Source organism: Epinephelus fuscoguttatus, linkage group LG2 (assembly GCF_011397635.1).
Source record: "Epinephelus fuscoguttatus linkage group LG2, E.fuscoguttatus.final_Chr_v1".
Lineage (NCBI taxonomy): Eukaryota > Metazoa > Chordata > Actinopteri > Perciformes > Serranidae > Epinephelus > Epinephelus fuscoguttatus.
The window spans coordinates 32,063,462-32,088,506 of record NC_064753.1 but is presented as its reverse complement, the minus strand read 5'-3'; the positions used below and the strand labels follow the sequence as shown (position 1 = coordinate 32,088,506).

Genomic DNA, 25,045 nt, shown 5'->3' with positions numbered 1-25,045 from the left:
CTTTTCCCAGTTTTTTGGGGGGGAAGGCCCAAACATTTGCCTGGTTTGCTCTTCTGATGGTGCGCCCCTTGCTTTTATGTATTGTAATTCAGCAAATTCAAATCTGAAAACTAATTAACCCAGCCAATTGCCTGAATAATTTAATCTCTAAACATATTTACTGCCTCTATCCAAACCACTGCTCCAAATTCCCCCTTGTTAAAGCCACACCAGTTTGCAACACTAAACATTTTATTGGCTGAGGCAATGCCTGGGAAACACTGTAAGAGCAGTGGTGAAGCGGAGGGTACACGCACCTCTTTTTCTGTCTGTTTACAGCAGAGGTGTCAAATATACAGCCCATGGGTCAGAACCAGCCCACCAAAGGGTCCAATCCGACCCACTAGAAGAACAGACTAAGAGGATCCAGGTCTCAGGAGCAGGTTAAACAATGTGTCTGCTTCAGAGGCTTTTCCACCCTGACCAGAATACAGCTCTCTGATATAACAAAGGATACTCACTGTGACCATGTTTAAAGATAATAAACATTGTGCAAAATATTGTCAATCAGCAGCTTCAGTTCAAAAGAATCTGGATCAGGAAATGTGTGGATAAATGCACATGTAATGCCAGTGAGAAGTAGACTGACTCAGGCTGTTCATCTGTTTTGTGAAAGGATGACTATACCTGTAAATCTTAACACAAAAAAGGGACAATATTGGAGCTGATGGGTACTTACAGGTTACTGTGCAATGGTTTTTTTGGTCTGGTCATCTAATATCACATTGGGCTGTGTATGGCTCATGAATTAAAATTAGTTTGACACCCCTGGTTTACAGTATACCCACGTATCAGCCAAAAAAACATTGGTATATGCAGGCGAGTATACCCACCTCCTCCTCAGTAACCTACCTTTCTACCTAGTAATACACCCACCTCATCAACTACCATTCCACCACTGTGTCAGGGTGAATCTGCACATTCGTATCATGCATTTGAGCTGAGTCGATGCCCAGCAGGGCCATATGCAGAGCTGAACTCTCCCCGGCTGAAAATACTGAGCATCCACTTGCATCTGCTCCACTTCATTAAAGTCTAATAGCTGCTGGATGCGACACTCGAGTATCAGATGGACTTTTGCAGCATCTCTTATCCCCCTGCAATCACCTAGGCAACCTTTTAATACCACTAACTACCATAGGAGGGCAGTGAGGTACAGGGAAGCGGGGTTGGAAATTAGGCCTATCCCTGAATTCTGAAAGTTTACTTGACCTGACATTGATAAGAAATGCAGGATGTTTTTCTTGCATGATTATAATTGAAGATAAACAGTTGCAGCAAAGCAGCTGGTGTTTAAAGTTTTGTTTTAGAGGGATAATAAGCTTTTATATATAACAGAGGAAACTGTAGAGACCATTACAGTGATAGGCAGCCCCGGAAGATTAAGTACAGTATAAACTTCACACTGCAATCCTCTGAGAGATAGAGAAATCATGTCATCAGGCCTGGTTGGAGGCACGCACGATGAGAAAGGAGCAGTGTAGGAGACAGAAAAAATGCAGCAGATCTGGGTCCTGTCGGCGTGGTTCCGGCTGGATTCGTTTTGCAGCCTGTTTGGGAGCACTTAAAGCGGGGCGCAGAGCCTACACAAGAATGTGCAGTTTTCAGAGGGGCGGAGACAAGCCTGCCTCGCATCCATAGCGAGTAGCAGCATACAGGCAGCCTCAGTGTAGGCTGCTGCTGTAAAAGACCAGGCTAAGTTTACAATAGGAAACACAATAAGGTTCTCTCTCGGTTCTTCTGGGCCATAATGGGTGGATGTTTTTCGGCCGCAGAGACGAGTCACACAGCCCGGTAGGCATTTGTTTTCCGTGCTGCCGAACTATCCAGAATCGTCCATGGTGAAGTGACACTGGGATTCTAACAAGTGACCCGCCTAACATAGTTAGAAGTGCGGCTATTTTGCAGAGACGCAACATTACGCGCAGGAGGAAACAGCGCAGGGTTACATTAAACCGTCCCCAGCCTGATTTGACTGCGCGTAATGTTAAAGCGCACCCTCCGCGGCTGTTTCCCCGTGGGGTGGCTGTGAGAAAAGTGGACTGTCTGGTTTGTTTTCTCCATCCACTTCCCAGACCTGCATGGAACAAAGTGTGCTTTCCGAGACATAACCTGCGCCCGTGAGGTGGATCCAGGCGGTTTGTCAGCGTGGGGATATATGTGGTAACACAGCCCGTCGAGAGTCCAGCTTCTCCCGATAGTCATCATGAGGACCACCGAGGAGGCGGAGGGCTTTGACGGCGAGGCCTCCAACACTTCCATGATCTCCGGGGCCAGCAGTCCGTATCAACCCACCACCGAGCCCGTCCATTCAAGGAACGTTTTGGGGGGGATAAGGTGCGACGTGGAGTACCTCAAGTCATACTTTGGGATTTTAAAGGCGGTGGAAGTGGTAAGTCTGAGCACGACCGTACATTACTGTAATACTCAGAGATGGGCAGCCTCGGGAAAGTGAGTAAAACAAACTATGACGCACCATTGGTGGATAACATCTGAGCTGCCACTAACATATGGACAAATATCTTAAGGGAAAATATTATTATTAAAAGCTCTCACTTAACATCTGTACTGTATTCTGAGCATTAGCCTTACTGTTTGATCCTGTCCTTCAAGTGGTTAACCCAAATGTTAATTCAAAAACATGTGGCTCCACAGGTCCTGGTTTACCCTGCACCACATCCCTAATAGTGGTCAGTCAGGTTTCACGCATACAGTATGCTCACAGGCGTAGATTTTTTTTTTTTTGGGGGGGGGGGGTTGGTGCAAGGGACTTACCCGCCTCAGTATTTAGAACATGTGCAATAAAACCATGACACTAGCAGAGGACTTTTATTTTGACATAATTTAAGATGTTAACACTGTAATTGAGGCTGAAAAGGCAAAACTGGTGCGTATAAAATCATCAGAGTGTAGGAAATTAAGTGTTTGACACTCCAATTTTTTGGGCAGGGCACCTCCAAACCCCCCCATGCATGTGTCCCCAGTAGTATTGAAATGAAACCAACACCCTTGAGCATGCCTACCCCTTGACATGTGAAAGTGTAGGGGTGTTTAGTAATGCTTTGCACACCATATTTTTCAGTATACTTTTATTTTGAAGGATGCACATTGACTCAAATGTGTTTCAGTGGTACATTTTGGTGCAATCAGTGCATTTATTGTGATTTCACTGACTTTTGTAATACTGTCTGTGTCTTGTAATAAGCTAGACGTTCTTGAGGGACTTTTTTGAGGATGTAGAGGTTACTGGAAAAACACATTTTCTCTGTTATTTCATATCAGTACACCTAAACCAGATGTCTGAGCCGGGACAGAGGCACCAACAAAGCGAAATGAGGGCTCCCAAAGCTCTGACAATTCACCAGAGGAGGAAATATCTATCGAGCCAGAGCAATTTCTCTTCTTCTGGTGCCAAAAAAGTCAGACGCAGGCCTGCACACTCATACACATGATGTAGTGTGTCCACAACAGGAAAAACCATCGAGCTGAGGAAACTAGCAATTACCTCTAACAATGTTTGTGGAGAGCACAAGCAAACTAGAAGTCCAAACCGTTGGAAGATAATCCTTCAGACTGCTGGCTTCTTCTCTGCTCCACTTTTAAAACTTTTTTGTTTAACTTGAGATAAAGTTTGAAAACATTTTTAAGCTTGTGGGTGTCTGAGTGTCCCACCGGTCTCACAGAGGAGTACAGTCAGCCTGTGCTGTTGCACACACCTGTAATGTTTACCTCTGTGTACGTGGGAAGTTAGGATAGGGAGCCATCTGTCATCAGCGTGGGAGAAGTTTGGAGCAGGCGGCAACTAAGAGGGAGATTCATATTCGCAGCCTTCATCTGTTTCACAGCAGAATGATAGAACATTGTCTTTGACAGCACAAAAATGATTTTATTTCTGTATTGAATATTCCTTTAGCTGCAGAGGCTGCCCACAGATAGAGAAATGCAATACATTAAAAATCATGTTCTCATTATTCATGTGTGCGATCATGCTGGTGCCTGGCCTCATGGCTTTAATATGTATAATGCATGCACATGATTATTTAAATATCTGAATAGTAGGGATTCCTTTCATGCAACACCATAGTGATATGGGCTGCATATCATTAAAACCTTCTAATATTTAGGCTGATACAAAACCTGAATTTCAGTACTGATAAAGTACTGTTTTGATACTTTGCATTAAAATAACAATATGTTTTTTTCAACTAACCCATTACATTTAACAAAATATGCTGAAATTCTTAAAGGAACAGTGTGTAAGATTCAGGGTGATTTAGTGGCATCTAGTGGTGAGGACTGCAAATTGCAACCAGCTGAAACTTCTCCCGGTTAGAATGCCTTCAGTGGCCATTGTTCAGGAGGTTTCTACCAGGAGCCAAATTAACCACAGGGGTCTCTTCTGCTCCAAAACAAACAGACCAAGTGATTTAAACTGGTACAAACACTGAATATAGCAGCTTCATGTTACAAATGAGTGTTTTTGCAATGCTGTTCGGCATGTCGGAGATGGGCCGCTAGTCCAGTACGTGCTAATGTGTGCTCACCTTTTTTCCTCTGATAATTTAAGATGCAGTCGTTCAGGAGGTTTTTACCAGGAGCTGAATTATCTGCAGAGGTCTCGTCCTCTCTAAAACAAACAGTGATCCACTGATTTAAACTAGTAAAAACACATAAAGCAGTTTCACTTTCAAAAATCAATGTTTTTCCGATGCTCTGGTTGGAAATGGCCCTATCTAGAGCCAGTGTTTGGTTTGTCCCTCTGGGCTACTGTAGAAACATGGCTGTGCAACAGGGTGGGCTCTGTGGATGAGGACTTGCTCCCCATAAACAGCTCTTTCACTGTATCAAAAACACAACATTTCTTATTATCAGGTGATTATACACTAAAGAAAACATACTTATTATATTATATTCCATTTCTGCCAATATATCCCACTGAATCCTACACACTGGACCTTTAAGTTTCTTCTCAACAGCTGTACAAAAACTTTGCCTCAATAAAATACAGTTTAAATTTGACGACACTTTTGATGCCATCTTTCAGTATGCAACACCTTAAACCTATCTAGGTTCAATAACCAGCTCCACAGATGAGTCTTTGTATCAGAACACGTACCACCAGTGCCCACATGTGCAACGTAATAGTAAATAGAGCCTTCACACAACATTGCTAAGGCAGTGATACACACAGAATGTAAATGCTGCAAAAAAAAATAGAGATATGATAGAGATGCTGCAAATATTGCAGATATACTTTGTAAAACAATAAAGAACAAAGCAAGGGCACACCCATCTCTGTGCCTGGAGGTTCCCACATATATTATATGCTGTAAAACCTAACAGGTATAGTACAGCTAAGGTAAATACAGGTGTATAAACATGATCTAAGTTCCTTTTGTTTGCTCTTTCTATGGTTTGTTCAGCGCTGATACTGACTTTCCAGTTTGAGCTAGTCGTATCTCCTTCACCGACAAGGACAGGACCGTTGAAAGTCATCCAAGTTTACATTTAGTATCTTAGAGGAGGCCCATAAGGCTTGCAGCCAAACGGTAATAGCTTCACTGGCTCACATTTTTACTGTTCTGCCCTCTAATCATTTAGCTCCGTGCCAGCTGAGGCCTTTTAATGATCTTTTTTAGAGTGGATGGATGACAATGACTGCGTGCTCTGTTCCGTACAAGCTCAGTGACACAGTTAATCTGGAAAACACTAGGAAGGAGGTGCTGTGCCTGTTATTCATATCACTGTTTCAACAGGGAGTTGCTGTGTGGCTCAAAGGGCAGGTGTGTTGTTAATGGATCATCTTTGCAGAGGAATAAGTTAAATGGAGTAATGATAAGCATCAATGCAGAAAGGACTGGCTCGGTACAATACATGCTGAATTGTACTACAGATTTTTGCACACACAGAGGAATAAGGAGTTCGGCTTTATGAATTAAGGGTTCAATGTAAAGCTTGTGCGATGATGTCAGATTTGCCTGTTGTCACTAAAAAGTTAGTGGGCCTTAAATGCCTCACAAAACCCCTCTGGCGATATTCATACTTCCTTATATCTTTGCTAAAGTGAATTACATTCAGGTCTTGTTTGCACTTTGGAAGACATTTTTAACATTTGACCCTTGTTTATTGAGAAATTCTCTGTTTCCCTATGCGCAGACCAAGGTGCTGAGTGCTAATAAAGCTGTGTTGTTGTTGCACACCACATCACTAAAATGCATTTGCAGAGGCTTTTTATAGAGCCAGTTGACTTGTCATTCCTTGGATGAATGGAAACGCCGGCTGCTCCTGGCCGCGCACTGACCAGAGACAACCCCCAGTAGGTTGTAACCTGAGCGAGGTGTGTCCATCCTGACAGCAGGTTTCTCTTTGTCTCTTTGCTGTGACTGGGTCAACAAAGACCAACTGATATTCAGTCTGTGCCCCTCTACACTGACGGGAACTTGATACCTTATAGGACTTGACAGTACACTAATCAAACCCTCATTGTTTCCCAATAAGCCTCATGCCTTTATGGTGAATAACAATGCTCTTATGGTGGTATGCAAACCCATGTTTCCCTTTTTTAAGTCCTATTCTATGGAGTGGTAATTAAATCTTATGATAAGGTGTTTTTTCAGTCTGTGGATGTTGTGTAATGAAGTTACCAGATGCTCCCAAATGTCAGTGAGCACTTCCTGCTCTGAGAGAGACGCCATATGCTCCATTCTCTTCTGGTTGAAACATTACTTATTGAGAGCTTGTAGGCAGATGTAAAGAAAACAAGCACGTTGTGCACGCATGTGGGGAGACATGTATGCCGTTGCCTACACAACACACTTACCTTATCCTCTGGGGTGAAATAGAACCTACATTCAGGCTACATTTTCCGTCACATACACGACTGTGGGCTGCTGCTGAAGTATATTCAACATTTTGGGTAATTTTTTTGTGTGCGTGTGTGTGTGCATGAGGTCCCATAGCACTCGGAGTGCAGCATATAATGTTGCATAGTCTCCACAGCAAGGCCTCTTTTCTCCTCCATTAATTTCTGCCTGGAACAGATGGTGTATAAGAAGGGGATCTGAGTTCAAGAGGCCTTTAAAGGCAACTAATAATGTGCATTAATCCCAAAGATAAGGATTTGTGTGCATGTTGGAGAGAGAGGAGAAAGAGAGTTGATGTGCATGATTGTGCGCTTGCACATGCAGGATGAATAGTGTGTGTAGGGGTGAAGGTTGACATAAAATCATTACTTACAAGATTATCCAGTGTGGTGCCTTGTGATCCTCCGCCTCCTCCCCCATGGCTGCCTGACACCTGCTACACAGGGACTCGGGGAAAGCAATATGCTTTCTTCAAGAGACATGACATCACCCCTCGGCCCATGCAGCCCCTCACTCCTGTTTGGGTGTAACCTTTTTGGTTGTATTACAGTCACAGACAGATTGCTATCCAACTACATGCTCTAATGAGGCTTCAGCAGCTGCACAAAATGAAACCTTTGTCGTATTGATGGTGGTTTTGCTTTCTCTTGTCTGCAGTGTATCAGTGTGACTGCTGGACTTGTTGTGTACATGCATCACTGTATGTTAGGCGTGGGGGGAAAAAATTGATTCAAAAATGCATCACGATTCCGGCTTGATTCTGCCCTAGAAATTTAAAACTAAATTCTTGCCATTATAATAATCTTTAACAATTTTATAAAACTGGGCTGTACGTTTCTAATGGCTGAACCAATTTAATGGTGAAATAACTTACTTGTATTGATAAAGATAATGGAAGTAAAGTCAGGTGTTTATTTTAATTTAGTAAGACTCTGAAACGGAATCTAATCGAATCGTGAGGCGCCCAGAAAGTCCCACCACTAACTGTGGATCTTTAAGTGTTTCCTGTGAGGTGATGTCTCAGCCTCAGATTTGGAAGACTGGACAAAGCGTCTTGTCACAAACAGGAGAGCTCTCCGCTGACAGTTCACCAGTGCCAGTCACCACACAACAACACTATGCTTGTCAGAAACAGTAGACTCTGCTCATTAAAGTGGACAAATAGGGCCGACTATTGAGCTGCTGAGAGCCAGGAAAGAGGAGGGGGGGGGGTCTTCTGCTAATGAGACTGTTCGGGTTTTTGCTTCTTCTTCTGCTTTTGCTTCAGCTAGAATTCATTACTTGCAAAAAAGCATCAGTCCCGAATAGGCATACCAAAACAGGCAGAATATAAACTAGTAAATACCCATTCCTTTTAAGTAGATTTTCAGTTTTTGCGATTTTGAATCACTGTTCTTCTTGCATCTTCTTTTTCTGCACACACACATACACAAACCGTGGGTGACAGCTCTTACTTCATCTCCATATCAAAAGCAGTTTGAAGATAGATTTGCATGGGGAGCTTACAGGCCAGTGCTATGTGTGTCGGTGGGTTTATGCTTGGTCGATTGTGTCCATCTATACGTGTGGAGTCATTTGTTATGTTGGTAAAACATTTGTAAAAATTTAGAAAGTCTTTTGAGAAGGGGTTCATGCTGGGGCACTTAGTGTTATGTCATGTATTATAGGGACAAGTACAAGGAGTTAGGGAATAATGTGTTCTATCAGTACCTTTGGTTTTAAACTACAGGTGCATGGCGTAGTCTAATCTTCGACAGTCAGTTTTCCCCACTTTTTTGTCGTCGGACCATTTTGTCCATGTGATTTTCCATTGCTCTTCCCCATTCCCATGACAGTTACTCTTCCACACGTAGCAGCCTTGTGATCATTTCTCTAATGTTCTTCCTTCTCTCTCTGCCCACCAAATTCTTTAGATAATCTAACCACATCCCTTAACTCATGCCTGCCCATTTCCCCTGACTTTGTTGCCCCAGTGACACAGAGGAAGTGGATTTCAAACTGGTGGCACCCTTGTTTAATGATGACTGTGGGCCTTAAAGCTTGCTTGATGTGAGCTTGAGTGTAAATGACGCTCACCCAAGCTCAGTTGCCTGAAATAATAACTTTGCATTACAAAAACCTGCCCTCTCTGCAGCCAGGGGTCCTTTTAATTATCCAACTAATATGTGAAAACAAATTGAAACTAAAGCAGAATTAATCACCAAGCCACCGCTTGTGCAATTCACACGCTTCTCTGATAATGACTTTATAAACTTTATTGAAAAATTCAATATCATCAGAGGACAATTCATTTACTCGCAACCTTGTATCAAAGCGACCTGGAGCAGTGAGACACTCAAGTGTCGTGCTGATGGAGAAGAAGCAGCTAATGAAGCAGCACTTCAGTCATCTGTTCATGGAAGAAATGACTGCTGCAGTTTATTGGAAACTTGACACCGCCTGTGTTTTCTGCTCTCTCAGTGTTGTGAACTGATTGGTGATCTTAACACGAACTGTTAGAAACATATGTGATGGTTTTCCCTATGTCTTAGAGAAAGCATGCGTCAACAAAATATTTTGCACAACCTTTCAGTTTTTCCCACTCAGCCTGGGACTAAATACCATTTGTTGTTTTTTTCTGCTTTGGCAGTTTCTAAATCAGCCATGACACTTTTGATTTACTTTGCATGAAATTACACTAACAGGGGTTGTATGCAACTTCTAGGCACCTTCTGCAAATGAAGGAGAAAGAAAAGGAAAAGAAAACCTTCACGTCCTTTTAACACCTTTGTAAAATCCCATCTGCTCATGCAAAACAAACTGGCCCTTGCAGTTTGCATGAACATTTGTAAATCCCATGTGATCAAACACTATTGTGGTGCAGGATAGATAGCATGCAGTCATACAGATAAGACAAAAGGCATACCTTAGTTGACAATAAAAATCCAGATACAGTGCATAGTGAGTCTGATACAAAGAGTTAAAAGCTTAGTTAATAATGGCCCTAAGTGTTTGTGCCATTTGCCTTCTTGAGCTTTCAAAATGTCGCCATGGACTTTTTCTCACAGTCAAACCTCCAATCATCCCCTCAGCTCAAACCTATTATTATACAATATATATTGTATCAACATTTATTACAAAATGTCAGACCTGTCCCGCTCTGGTAGACCAAGCAGATCTGGTCTAAACTGGTTTGAATTCGGCTGCCTCAGGTCGGTAATATATCACAGTGGCATTCTCCTGGTTCTGTTATGTCTCTGGGTCTTGGACCGCTCTGAGCCAATCGGTAATCTGTGTGTGGTTTTGTCGGGGTCTAGATGGCAAGAGGAACACCTAAATAGCAGAATTCTTCCCATACTGTGGTTTGTTGATGGATGTTGGCTGCAGGGAGGCATCTTCAGGCTGCCAGGAGTGGGACTCATGAGATGGGCTCACAGCCTCTGGTCTATTCATAGGACAATCACTTCATCATCTGGAAAGCTTGGAATTTCAGCACTAACAGGCACACACACAAAGCTACGGAAATGGCACAACCTACAGTATTTTACAGTAGAGCGGTGTAAGCATTTATTTTGTCATTTTTATATTACGCAGTGTCTCGCTCAAACTTTCATACGACTGAGATTTATCCAGGTTCCATTTAAAATACACAGTATACTCAACATATCCTTCTCTTCTTCCTCACCCCAGGTTCTATCACTTATTGGATTCATCTGCATAGAGACCATCATGATGTGCTCTCCCTGCGGGGGGGTCTACTTCTTCGAGTTTGTCAGCTGCAGTGCCTTTGTGGTGACAGGAGTCCTCCTCCTCATCTTCAGCCTCAACCTGCACAACAAGGTGCCCCACGTCAACTGGAGCCTCACGGTAGGTACAGCCAGACAGGAAGTGTCTCAGGACCAGAAACATGATGCATTTGACTGCTTTAGAACAAAAGCTTGTTGATAGGGATGTGACACGAGTGAAAATGGCAGCAGGTAACAGCGTTCCCTTTTTGCTGCAGTGTTTTTTCTTTCACAACCACAGGGGCGACTAGAGTTGGAAACTGTAGAATCTGACACACTGGAAAAGTTTCCACTCTTGAGCTTTGAAGAGATTGCAAGGCTGGGGAGTTTGAGCTTGGATCATCAGGCTACATCTGTCTCTATACTGAACATAATACTACAATTGGATGGAATACGGCATCAGTGAATTTGCAAAAACAGTGTGTGGAAGTATTTGGTTACAACAAAAACACTATTGTCAAGGTAATTCCTTATTGTATTTGTTTCATATTCTGTCAGAGAGTCTGATGACAGGTTGTCAGCAATCTAGCAGCCTCATCTTATAATGGCAAATTGAAAAGCAGTGGTCCTGCAAATAGTTCATATGGTTTTAAGGAATTTTTCACCCACAAAATGATCATTTGTATGTCAGTTTCACACTGTGTGTTATGTTGAACTGGTGAAGAAAACTTGTTTTTCTTGTGTGCTTCCAAGGTGAACGGAGAATCCAAAGACAAGAATATTCTTGATGAAATTAAGCTTTGCGTTAGTTCATGCAGGAGTCATACATCGTCATACTGTAATCAGCTGACAGCCAGCTGATTGGATCGTTGTTTCTAATCAGTCACACGCCAATCACAGCCCATTCCCACACAAGGCAGTCCATTTGAGTATGGCTTCCTACTCAATGATCCCTGCTACGCTAATGCTGCCACACACCGCTGCTGGCAAAACTTTACCTCCACCACCCCAGCCTCCACCTTTCTAATTCAGAATCCTAACATAGCTCTGAGGTCAAAATGGTATTTAACATCTTGATTGGGCCTACTCTTGTGTACTATGGGACTTCTAGCATGCTGCTTGTCTAATCCAGGGAGCACCTCAAGAACGAAGCCCTCAACACCAAGCTGTATTTCCATTTGTTGCAGTAAATGGTTAAAAGTATTACGAGTGTTCCTGACTGAATCAAAGTCAGAGGGGTCCATGCAAAACTATATCAAATCATCCCAAGCATTTCTGCTTAAACCTTACAATTTTAAAACCCTTACCCATATGAGTAGCATGCCTGAGTAAACACGTGCGTTTACATGCTTGCCCAGGCACATAAATCATCTGTGCGTGAGACAGTTATGGAAGTATGATAATGGTAAAGTTTTAACAAAAATGCATGTGTTTGGGAAGTACTGAGCATACAACTGGATAAATGAGACTTGGGTAATACTGCACGAGTTGTGTGAGAGTTTGTTATTGGGTGTTTTGATAGAGTTTTGCTGTTGTTAAATGTGAACCGCTTTTACTCCAGCTCATGAAGAATTTTAACCCTTGTCGGATTCTTTGTTCAAAGTGGAGGCATGTGAGAAAAACAAAGTTTTCCTCACCAGTTCAACATAACAAAAAGTGCATTATTGATTGAAGTATTCCTTTAAGTCCTTATAACCACATTAAACATTTGCAGAACCTCTGCAAAGTATTCCTTCAAGCTTGACTTTTTGCTGAATTTCTCTGAGTGGGTGGTAAATTGGCTAGTTGAATTATCTTGTACTCATTTTTGCAGCCTCAGTAGTACTGTGTGTTTTTTGCCAATTAGGCAGATGTTCAGACGCTAGTATGCCAAACTACGATGGTGAACATAGTAAACATTATTCCTGCCAAACATGGACATAATAGCATCGGCACTGTTTGCATTTTAACATACTGAGGTTCGACTTTAATTTAAGGCATCTCTGAGTCTAGGGGTACAGCTGCCAGCATGACTGTAGACTCTTGTTACTCTATGTTTAAGTCGATGTTATGTTCTTATTTAAACTGTGAAAGTTTAACAGACAGAAAATGTGTAGTCACAGTGTTGCTTGTCACTGTGCACCACCAAGGTATCCTTGAGTAAGGCACCGAACCCCCAACTGCTTGGGGCACCTGTCCATGGGCAGCCCCCTTAATCTGACATCTCTCCATTTTATCCATGTATAGGTCTTGTTTGTATGTGTGTGTATTTCGGGCCTGTCTGTATATGACAACAGAGTGAAAAAACAGAATTTCCCCTTGGGATTAATAAAGTATATCTTCTTCTTCCTCCTCTTTTTCTTCTTCTTAAGGCAAGGAAAATTATGTAGGCGTGGTGAAGGAAAACAAACCAGGTGACCTTAAAATTGCTCAGAATTCACTTTGTTTCACATGAACACTGGCCTCTTGGGGAAAGTCCTGTGTTGTTTGACTCCTCCACTACCCCAGCGTGCCTCATTAGGCTGACTTTTAGTCTTTACTTCCTTCTTCTCACCCATCAGCACATCGGTCACGTGATCGTAGCATTCCCGATTACGTGGGTTTTATAAGATTTGTGGTGCTTTACTTTTTGTGGGTATATGTCTGATCAGTGCATGAGAACAGTCTGAAATGGACGTCTGCTTGAAGTGTGTAGTCTTGTATTTATTATGAGGCTTAGAAGGAGCTTATTAAACCAATGAAACGTGAAACTTTAGCGAGTATGGAGCCAGTTGGGGGAGGCGTACAGTTTCAGTGTTACCAGCAGGATATGCATTGTCAGCTGTAAGCAAATGAGCTGGTGGGTGTTCTCCAGCAGATACTGGTTGGCTCTCAGTATTTGCCTACATACACACGTTGGCGTGTTCTGAGCTGCAGCCAAGTATCCTCTACAGAGGGGAGTGGAAAAAATGTCTTAAACTGTATTTCCAGAGGCCACACAGCGTACGTAGAGTAGTAATGGATGTTGAGCCAGATGTCCAAATCCAACCATAGCTATCAGATTGCTTTATGGCATCCTTGGTACAGTATTCCACCTCATACATGAAGAGAGGGAGTGACTTTGGCTTCTACTTTTGGCTGAATGACGCCAAACGAATGCTTTTTAAAGTCTCAGAGTGGCAGTCTATAAAACCTAAAATCCTACTGTTCTTCTTACACATTCTGTTTCTTTTCTCCTGAAGCTCGCTGATCCTCCTCATGTCAGCTCTGACTGGTTAATTATTTTTCCTCTCAGGTGATTAATAGTGTAGAAATATGCAATTAACATGTGTATTTGTGTGCGCAGGCGTGTGTAGAAGTTTGGTTGTGGGCTGCCATTAGACTCACAGAGGAGGTTGTTCTTCAAAGAGGTTGTGGTGGGCTGCGGTTTGGCTCACTGTTATTGCTGGAAACATGCTGGTATGTGCAAAAATATTCAGTCTTTCATATCTAGTGAAGAGGAGTCTATATTTGGAGGACAACAAATTTTGTGTTTACAACACAAAAAGCCTCTGCAGTCTACATTTGGTGATTAAACTGCAGCATCAGTTTGATTTCACGGTCTGCCCCGACTACAAACTGTTGTGGCTAACAAGCACATGATGCTGAGTTCCACTCCGCAGTTGTAGGCCGAACCCCACGCTGTTTATGTCTGTCAAGTTCAAAGCAGCTCCAGTCACGTTAGGCCCCTGGGATTTTCACTATGAGTAAGCATTTCAGAGTGTTAACCAACTGTTAACCCTTCTGCTGCCTCTCCCTGTTTCCAAACTCCAAAGCGGCGACCGATGCAGCCATCCCTCCTCTGAGCTGTTTTATAATGTGGTTTTGATCGTACAATTATGTGCTATGTGATCCCATCCCCTCCAATTCACCCTCTATGATGACTTTGGCAGCACGGAGGGGGAAACACAGGTCCTGACCTTTTCTCCCACCCCTTCAACAAGGAAGTGACTGCAGTCCTGGGATCCTGTTGTAAAGCCACTCGGTGACTTGTTGAACTTTACTTTGCGTGAATGAGCTTGCTTTGCTCAACCGGCTAGAAAAAGAGATAAAGGCAGACCACACGGTGTATTGTTGTCCTAATTCTCACAGCCAAATAACTGTCGGGCATGCTGAGGGGCTCTGGGAAAGAAATGGGGCGATGCTGAGGACACACACACACTGCACAACATTCACAAGAGGAGGGAGAGAGAGATACTAGTGTTGTTATTCTCTTTTTGAAAGGAGAGCAACGGTTTGCTTACCCTGCCAGTGTGTCTGATATATTCAGGTTGGTTTTGTTGTGGGGACAGACAGGACCTCATCAGAGTTAATGCATGAATGAATTGGTTATGAATGAATGGGCTTGTCACAGCCTCACACATTAGCTACTGTCTGTCTCAGTTTGCTTCACATAAAAGATCTGTATAGAGGGGTGCAGGAATGAGTCTTAAACTGCGGAAACGAGTTAGCATTTTAGTGCTCCCGGTTCCCTCGTCTGGAAGTCAATGGGTTTTATGAATGGCTTTTTCGGAGAGATGCCTGAAATAATGTCTGTGGTTAACACAAGCTGAAGAGACGGTCACATTTTGTTCTACAACATAAAATGCGTCAGTAAATACCCCACATGTGAATTTTGAAGGCTTCATGTGTCTTAAAAAAGATGGTTGCTAACAAGAGGCTAAATGAGACTGCGGAATGTCATCACAGCCTCATTGTGGTGACAGTTGGTGTTTCTCACAGTCAAGGATCCTTCCATGGTAGGACAGGATCCTACAGAGGCAAGGCAAGAATCCTTCCTAGCATTCGGGGAACACTCATTGGAACAAGCTTGGGAGTGCCCCCAGGTGTGGGTTATTAACCCTCTGGGGACTGAGGGGGTTAGTTTGAAATATATTTAGTTAGTTTCAAATATATTTCTGGATTATAAACTCCTAGAGATATTAATCCAAAGAAATATACTTGCCCTTAAAGTCATGAAAGTCACAAAAATACTGCTTACATTTGTGACTTTCGTGACTTTAAGGGCAAATATATTTCTGGATTATAAACTCTTGGAGATATTAATCCAAAGAAATGACATATATATCTAAATCCTGCCGAGCTCTGCCGTGTAGTTTTCAAATCATGCACAAAGAATTATGGGTACTTTATACCCACTGAGGATACACACATGAACCCTTGAAAATTCTCTAAAGAAAGGACTCTGTCCTTCGTGGAATTTGAAGGATCCTTGACATTGGAACAGTCCTTAGGCGAGAACTGATGATGTAGCATCCTTGAAAGTCAGCCATTTAAGGATCTGTCCTTGACTTTGAGAAACACCTAATGTTGAAGCCATGCAACCGTGGAGTAATTTGTTTATAGCCTAACATTAGCTTTTTACTTCTGGTGATTGCATTTACACCTAACATTACATTATGGTGCTGAACAATACATGTTAGTATTGTAAACTTTTGTTTGCCACCAAGCTTATTTTCTGCAGTAATCCAAAATTGGACGAAAATATCTCGTTGGCTTTTTGTCGAGGGAATCAGGGCGATGCTATCTTCCAGGTCAGCCTACAAAATAATGTCATCCCTGCAGCAGTCTATTGACTGAAAATGTTAGATGTTAACAAGATTGTTTAGTTTTCTTTGTTAAATTGTTTGCTACTTTAATATATACTTTTCATATGTATATAGCTGCCAAAAAAATGTACAAAAACCAGAATATTTTAACCATGCGCTTAAAAAAACTTGATTTGTACTTTAACCCCAAGCAGCGTTGAATTTGAGACTACCTGCATCTTGTCTTTTATAGCCTGTTTGTTCATGTTTTGGCAAATCTGCATCATAGAAAGTCATTCCTGTTCTCACTGTGGTGTAGTGCTTGTCATAATGAGGTCAGAATATGATGGGTATGAGCCAAGATCAGACAGATCAGATTTATGGGTGTTTGTTTTGTCTTTGTTCAATGAGCATTATTTATTTATCTTTCAATAATGTATTTGTTTACATCCCTAATACACACACACCAGTGTCACAGCATCCATGCAGTACCACTGTGTACAGGATCATATTGCAAGCAAAGGATTAACCTGACTCTTTGAACTTCCAGTTCCTGTATGTTGTCTGTATGTACAGTGTGTTTGCATGTGTATAACCTTGTTTCTTTGTTTAACCCTGGGTTATTCTGCCCCGGTAATGATCTACATCTCTCTGCTGAATCCGCACACACACACACACACACACACAGCTGAGGTTTGTGGTTATTATTAGCTATAGTCATTAATCTATCATCAGTTCAGAGCAGAGACCGCTTTCCTCATGTTGTATTTACTTTACCTACAAGCAGAATCCAATAAAAGCTTTCTGGGTTTTGACAGCTGAAGTCTGCCACCCAGGCAGACAAAAGACATGAAATACTTCCCTGCTATCTTTATTTGTCTTTTCAGAAGGAATCAGGCGTAGATATGAAAGCCAGAGAGATTTTTTTTTTGCATGAAGCTCTCTGGGAGCCCAGTGGGACTCGCTGCGACCGTAAGGAGAAGAGATTTTATAATTAGTATTGTGCTTTGTCCTCCAGGGTTTCCATAGTTGCAGTCCATTGAGTATTCGTAGCTTTTATCTTAAGAGCAAAACAGAAACAGAGGACAACATGCAGTTACATGGAACATTGTGTGTTTTAATATGATTTACCCCTGAACAAGCACCCTTTAGTGCGCAAACCTGATATACAAGTGGAAAATACAATTGTTACTGATTTTTGATGACAGTGGTGAGCCTGTAAGATGACTCTCTCTTACACTAGGCACATACATAGCACAGGAAGCACTCTTTTTACAAAATAAGCAACTCTTTATTTAATAGTTTACACAGGTAAAGTCACAAGACTTTGTTCCTCTAGACAATGTTGGTCAATATTAACTGAGAATATTATCTAACTGCTTGCTACAAGTGCATTACACCTCTCCTTGTTAGTGTCATGGACAGTATGTCTGCCTGTTTGACTCCCTGACCGGGAGAAGCATTTATTTTTGGGGTCTTCTGGGTTCAGGTCTGGCTCAGGAAAAGCTTAAAGCTCAACTAATTTCTTTGTTTTTAAACCATGCTAGTTTGGACCAATACTCTGAATCTCGGCAGATAGAGAAGATTCTGAAACAAAGATATGAGCCAATAATAAGCCGGAGAGCCAGTGGTTTGGTTGTGTCTGTGCTCGTGTCATTTAAGGTTTCACAGAGTGCTGGCCTGGTTAAAACGTGGAATTTGGGAAACGAGTGAAACAGAGAGGCTGAGGGTCAACTGCAGGAGCTGAACTGACGGGTGAATACACAGTATTTCCTGTTTGACCGGTTGGGCTAGATAGACAGCAGTGTGTGTGTATTGTGAGTAATGTGTGTGGGGATTATAATGCTGGTGCATATTAACTGTGCCAGTTAGAAGGAGGTGTCATGGTTTCATATCAGCACGTAACTGATTAAACTGCAGGATCACTTGCAAAGTTTTTCTGGCCGGCTGAGCAGTCTGCCTCATCTGTTGTGTGTGTGTGTGTGTGTGTGTGTGTGTGCGTGTGTGTGTGTGCACGTTTGTGTGTAGTGTCTGTTCCAGTCGCCATTGTTTGAGCATTGTGTGTCATATGAGAGACCATGTCTGCCGTGATCACAATCACGCATGTGATCACGAGGGCCGTGCCCCAGTCAGGCTGAGCATTTCATTATTAACCCTTCGCTGCCTGCCTGTGCTGCTGAAAACAGGAGAGTAAAACATGAAAGGGAAGTATCTCTTTCATTCTCCTGTGTAAAATGGTGGGGGATGGAGAGAGTTACGTGTGTTTGTGCGTAATACGAGGTGCTAGGTGGCTTTTAACTATGTGCTGTTGGATTCTTTGCCCTCCTGCAGTTTTAAACTCATGGAGAAGCGTCAGTATGCAGTCTGGCTGGTTCGAAGAGTGTGAGCAAACTCTTTGTTTGTTCAACATGGTACAATATTATGCAGGATGTCCTACCTGGAGGTGGCGTCAGACTTGTTGCTCAGACGAACGTGGGTTTAAATAGTTGCAGAAAGACCTTTGATGTTTGTGGACTCTACAAAAGATGATTGGTATCATCATTGATACCTCCATTGTACTGATCTGCAGCATTACTTTTGCATTGAAATTGAAATTTCATCATTGTTTTAATACTTCAGTGATACACTTTGGTGCAGCAAACATCTCCTGCTGTGAGGAAAAATAAAAATGACTGAAATGTAAAATGCAGGAGGCAGCTGTTTGCAGGATTATGTAAAGACCACTGTATTAGAAGATATTTTCTCTACATATTCTTTGAATTTATATATGCTATATACTTCAGGTGGGGCTGGGTATTGAACCTTAAAGGTCCAGTGTGTAGGACTTGAAGAGCTATATTGGCAGAAATGGAATATAATACTCATAACTACGTTTTCATTAGTGTGTAATCACCTGAAAAAATGTGTTTTCATTACTTTAGAAAGGGGGTTTCCAAACTTAATTGAATGGGAGCCAGCTGTTTCACACATCATACGGGCTATTAAAAAAAAATCACATACAAATGAGACAAACACAACTGTTTCATCTATAAGTGTATTCAAGTTTCCACCATTCCTGAAAGCGGCAGCCCTTGCTGTCGACTTTACGCTTCTTTACTGTGGCTATGTATTGTACCTAGCATGATATGCTTGTCATGCACATTTGCTTGTTTACCATGTGTTTATGAAAACACATTAGTTCTGCTTGTCCTACTTGCTGCATGTCTACAAACCATATGATAGTCTTGCCATGGTAAAGTCAAAGGAAAAAATATTGTTCTACTTGATTAACCAATAATATTAATATTAACCAACATCTCTCTGCGAGACACAGTTGGCCTCAGGTCTGGACTTTGGACATGCATGTCCTTGCCCTAGAATAAGCCGTTTATATCTACAAAGGAAGTGGGTCCTCTTCCACAGAGTTTGCTTTGTTGTTTCTACAGTAGCCCAGAATGAACAAACCAAACACCATAGTTTTCCTAGTCTCTATATGCAGACTCTACATTCAGTGAATGTTTCCGGTTGTAGGCTGTTTGTAGTCCGTGTGATATTCGCCAATCATGTTTGAGCCGGCTGCAGTTGTTGCCAGGTTAAACGGTCCGTGCGGTGAACTAACGAGGCGGAACATAATTGGCGTCACAGCAAACTCTGAATCCATCGCAATGGTTCAGCATATTTACTTATCTATAAACGGAAGTCGGAAACGGAAATTCGCCTCCTCCGCTCAGATCAAACCGGAATGCCAAAAAATCGACGTCGAATACAGCTGATGGGTTCCCAGAATGTAGTTTTCCTAAATGCTTGGCACATGGAAGAAGTTTCCTTTGGTTGCAATCTGCAACCTCACCACTAGATGCCACTAAATTCTACACACTAGACCTTTATACTTTTTGGGTAATGACAATGTGTATAAAGCAACAAGTACTGAAAAATGGCATATATTGCTCTCTTCTTTACCATTTTCAGACTATATGTTTTTGTCAAGATTTCAAGATTTTTTGCTATTGTGAAATGAAGAAATACTTTTTTAGTAAAACATGTTTGTATTCCTTAAACAAGGTATCTAAATAAGTTTTGTTATCAGTACTAAGCGGCAACCTGTGGGTCTGAAAAGTGAAGCCAATGGGGAAGTGCCTTAAACCTGCATGTTTTCTAATGGCCAGCAGAGGGCAACTCCACTGGTTGCATAAAGCAGTCCAGTTGTAGTATACCATGAGAGACTTGATTCATGACCTCAGAAAACAATTTCCTAATGACTTTATGGTGTTAATCACTAGGTCTAAGCCCTCTTCAGTACAGCATGACTTTCATTTTGGAAATTATGATACCCCAATTATGATGGAAATTATGATACCCCAAGCAGGGTATGTCTTAGGGCTTGGCTTTCCACCACGGTGGTTTCCTCAGGTTCTCAGTCAGATCCACCCCTTGCTCCTCCACAGCTCCACCCTCTCGTCCAAATATGGCCACTTGCAATGGCCAAAATGCCAAACTCAAGGCTTCAAAACCAAAGTCCATAAACCAGTGGGTGATGTCACAAAGGCTAGGTCGACTTGTTTTGTACAGTCCATGATTGGTACTGAAAATTAAATATTGTGACTGTGGTTAAAGTTAAATTCTTTGCATCAGCTGCTCCCATCATGAAATATTCTGTACTCAGGTCCTGAAAATATAGTACTGTGCTGTAGTACTGATCTGTAGTCTGATGTTATCTTGCTTGTTCTTGTGTCTTCCTACAGGACCTGGTTAACACAGCTGCGAGCACCTTCTTCTTCTTCTTGTCATCTCTTGTGTTGGCCTGCATCAACCACAACACTGGAGCTGAAATAGCAGCAGTGGTGAGTCGTCAGAGCCGTCCTCTTTTGCCAGAGATTTACGAACTCCCTTTTATCAGGCATGAAGTTTCCTTTCAAAGCAGAAATATATAGATGCTTTTGATTAGTGTCAGCCAGGAGTTCAGCAAACGTCTCTTTTAGGTATCAGACTGTTTAATCTTGTGTGTGTGTGTGTGAGCTGAGGAGACCGAAGAACTTTTCCTGGTTATGTTTGAATTACCTGACTGCTGCTGCCTGGTAGCTCCAGTTACTATCTGATCTGAGTCCAATGCTCTCTGATTAGTTAGCAGAGAGCTGCCAAAATAAACCGGCATGCACATTTATTAACACTAGACCACTGTCTGTATTTTTAGCAAGCATGATTATAATCATTTATCTGTGTGTGTCTATTCATGCACTTATAATCAAGTGAGCTTTTTAGTCTGCTTTTTGTGCCTAAATCAACTTTGTGTGGCCATGTTGTATTTAGTCCTTTGGGTCCCATTCAAATTCAGACATTGTTATTCTACTTCCTGTCTCCACGCAGATCTTCGGCTTCCTGGTGACAGGTGTGTATGGAATAAACACCTTCCTGGCAGTACGGAGATGGCGCCGCGGCAATGGGTGTCCAGGGGCGGCTCAGACCAGCGAGTACATGCGAGCACGCACGGCGTCTCGTGGAGAAATGGAAGCGAGACCCGAGCTCGCATGAGCACTGGCAGACAATCAGACAGACTAAAGGAAAGCCACACTACGGGCAGCTGACTGAGATGGACTCAGTATTTTAATCAAGTCGTGAGTGGAAGGGCTCATCTCAAACTCGCCACATGCTTTTGACTTCTCGTTACAACACCTCAGCTGCGCTTTCTGCCCGCCCAGCCACTGAATACATCTTCATTTACGGTCACAGATGAGCACTGAGGCATTGTTTATCAGGCTTCAGTGACACTTAAAGACTCTGAAGTGAAGAGCTCCAGTCAGGATTGAAGGTATTCTCTGTAAAACTTTTCATCCACATAACTTTAAAGTCAGTATGAAAGATGACTTTCACGAAGAGCCCGTGCTCCAACTCCTGTTCTGGTGTAGGTGTTGGCTTTTGAGAAAGTTTTGTGTTTCACTGTGAAGAGTTAAAGAAGGTCAGCTTTTGTACAGTTTGCTTACAATATTTCATGCCGCTGTCTGTGAAGTCTGTGGTAACAAATGTGATCATGGATTCAGGAAGCCACTGGACCAGCAGCACACAGTAACCCACAGCACAACAGAAGCATCACGACTTCACTGTTCATCTTAGATACTGACATCAGCCTTTAGTTTCTACCTGTGGGCAAGGCTGACATTAGATATTTTAATCATGTTTGTTTCCCCTTAGTCTTGACTAACTTTACAAATGCCTTTAACATTCAACCTTTGGCCACTTCTAAGATCTTTCCTGCCAGCAGTGATGCAGCAACAGTACAGGGTCATTCTTAACTGCAGAAAAGACAACAAAAGGTCCACATTTTGAAGTGAGTGAAGAAGATTTACTTTGTTGTAACACAAATGCATGCAGTGGGTTTGACACAGTTGTGAGACCACAATAAAAAATACTCCATTCCACAGAGGTTCTGGACGCAGATCACATGACTGGGACTCAAGACTCAAGTCACTAATTTGATGACTTAAGACTCAACTTGACAAAATCAAAAAAGACTTGCTGCTTAAGTTGAGCTTTAACACCCATGACTTGTGATTTCACTTAGACTTGAGCCTGACTTCAAAATACTTGATACCTTCCCCCTAACCCAAAGATTATTTAAAAAGAGAGCCACAAATTGATTTATTTCTTGATTCAACGTACGATAGCGCTGTTCATTTCCAGCAAGTTGACACTTAATTCGTCAGATCCACTTTGTTTGAAACCAGTCTGACAGCATTCAGTCAAGTTGCAGGAGAGAACCATGAAGAACGTTACGCTACCAAAGATAATTTTATTTGTGTGCAAAAACTACATGGTGGTCAACAAAAAAAAGAATTGCACAGTAGTGCAGTGGTTAGCATTGTCACCTCACAGTAAGAGGTTCGAAGTTCGTTCCTGGTCCGAGTCCAGGGTGGGGGAGCCCTTCTGTGCAGAGTTTACATGTTCTCCCTGTGTCAGCGTGGTTTTCTCCAGGTACTCCGGCTTCCTCCCAGAGTCCAAAGACATTCAGGTTAATTGGTGACTCTAAATTGCCTGTAGGTGTAAGTGTGAATGTTTGTCTGTCTCTATGTGTCAGCCCTGTGATAGTCTGGCGACCTGTCCACACCCTGCCTCTTGCCCAATGTCAGCTGGGATAGGCTCCAGCTCCCCGCAACCCTCAACAGGATAAGCAGAAATGTATGAATGACTATGCAAAACATGCGGGATGAAAATTAAAGACAATGACACAACAACTTCCAGCTTTGTCCAACATTTAAAGTTGCACAAAGAACAGTAAGTCAAGGCTAATATTAGCATAGCAAGCTAAAGCTTAGCTAACGGTATTACTATGTTGTTAAAATGGCATTACGTTTGGTGACTTTGTCGAGACTCAAAACTCAGAGTTTAAGACTTGGGACTTGATTTGGGACTTGAGTGCAAAGACTTTAGACTTAATGACTTGGTCCCACCTCTGCCATTCCACCTGCTTTTTCCCATTTTGTGTGTAAACTAACCATAAATATTCACATCAGCATTCCTAGAATTTTGTTTTTGAGGTCTGTGATGGGTCAACACTGTGAGCCAGGAGTAGGTTGTGTCAGGCGCTAATAAGGTAGTCAGTATCTTGTTACTTTTGCATGTATCCAACGCTTCGGGTGACACGATTGTTGACGGTACATCAGTGAGATTCATTTTAAAACATCAGTAGGTGCCCTTAGCCTGCTGACTATCTCAGGTATTGACACGCTCCTTCCATCTTTAATTCTTAAGCAAACTTTTGAAATGAAATCACAGAGTGCTTCAAACTGCATTTCTTAATGCCTGCCTTTTATTAGACATGATGGGACTATCACAGAGAATGGAAATTCATTTTAAAAGTAAGAGTAATAAAGGTTGAGACGGTGGGATAAAAATGTGGTACTTCTAGCATTGTCGTCACAGCTTTCACTCTGTATTTGGTTGAATTGAAATATCTGCATGCAGCATATGTATCTACAGTATATTATCACACACGTCATGTATTATGAAATCTCTATCATTCCACACTGCAGCTGTTATGAAGCTCACGCATACAGAGCGCTAAACAGATTTGTCGCTAATGTTTTTCTGTTTTTCGGCCAGTGCACTTGACAAACAGGAGGCTGAATGTTGAAACGACACATCAACATTTGTTTTTTAAGATGAAGGAAGAAATGTCAACTTGATTTTTGATGTCTTACGTGGCTCTGATGTATTGAATTTACACTACAGTTACACACGTGTGTGTTTTCTTTGTTGTTTGAGACCAATGTATGTATATTGGGTGAGTGTGCAGGGTCTAAATCGACTCTATGGCTCCATCTCCTGGTGTAGAGGACTGACTGTGCAGCCACATAACTACAGCAGTGAGAGAGGGGAATGTGTTTGACTGTGGGTTTAAATGAAAAATAAAAACTGTATGGCTTCTTTAACAAGCCTGAAAAGTTTCCACACCACACAAAGAGCTTGAGTAATCATGCTTTTCTCATGTCACTTACATATGTAGAACTGTTTAATCTCCTGGTTTGGTGACTTTATGAACAGACAATCATATTTGTTATCCTGTCTTTCTCTTGCATCGATGGATTTGTTTCTGAGTGTAATGTAAAGATATCCACATAAACATTTGTACTGCAGACCTTGCAACACAGTCATGCAAGTGCATTGTGCTCTCTGACAATATAAACTGACCATCATATCTGTCGAACTCTATCAAGCTGCAGCTCTCTATATACACCTTTATGCTACAGTATGTTATGAACTATTTGTATTTATGGGGAAGAGAATAAATGCTTTCCACTAGTTTCCAGATTGTGCTTTAAACAGTGAAGATGATCAGTGACTGTTTGAATGAACTTAGAGGCGAGACGCTCTTCTGTTTCCTTTTTGATTCTGTGTGCTTTGATTACAACATGAACTGTCTTGTACAGCATGGAGCCGTACT

General features: G+C 42.1%; 1 protein-coding gene across 1 annotated transcript; it reads left to right on the top strand.

The window, feature by feature from the left end:
• The first annotated feature begins 1,636 nt into the window (after positions 1 to 1,636).
• On the top strand, positions 1,637 to 24,881 carry cmtm4 (CKLF-like MARVEL transmembrane domain containing 4). Its single transcript, XM_049598416.1, has 4 exons — positions 1,637 to 2,431; positions 10,572 to 10,748; positions 20,853 to 20,951; positions 21,475 to 24,881. Exons 1-4 carry the CDS (start codon positions 2,246 to 2,248, stop codon positions 21,637 to 21,639), a joined length of 627 nt encoding a protein of 208 aa, XP_049454373.1. The 5' UTR covers positions 1,637 to 2,245; the 3' UTR covers positions 21,640 to 24,881.
• The last annotated feature ends 164 nt before the right edge of the window (positions 24,882 to 25,045 follow it).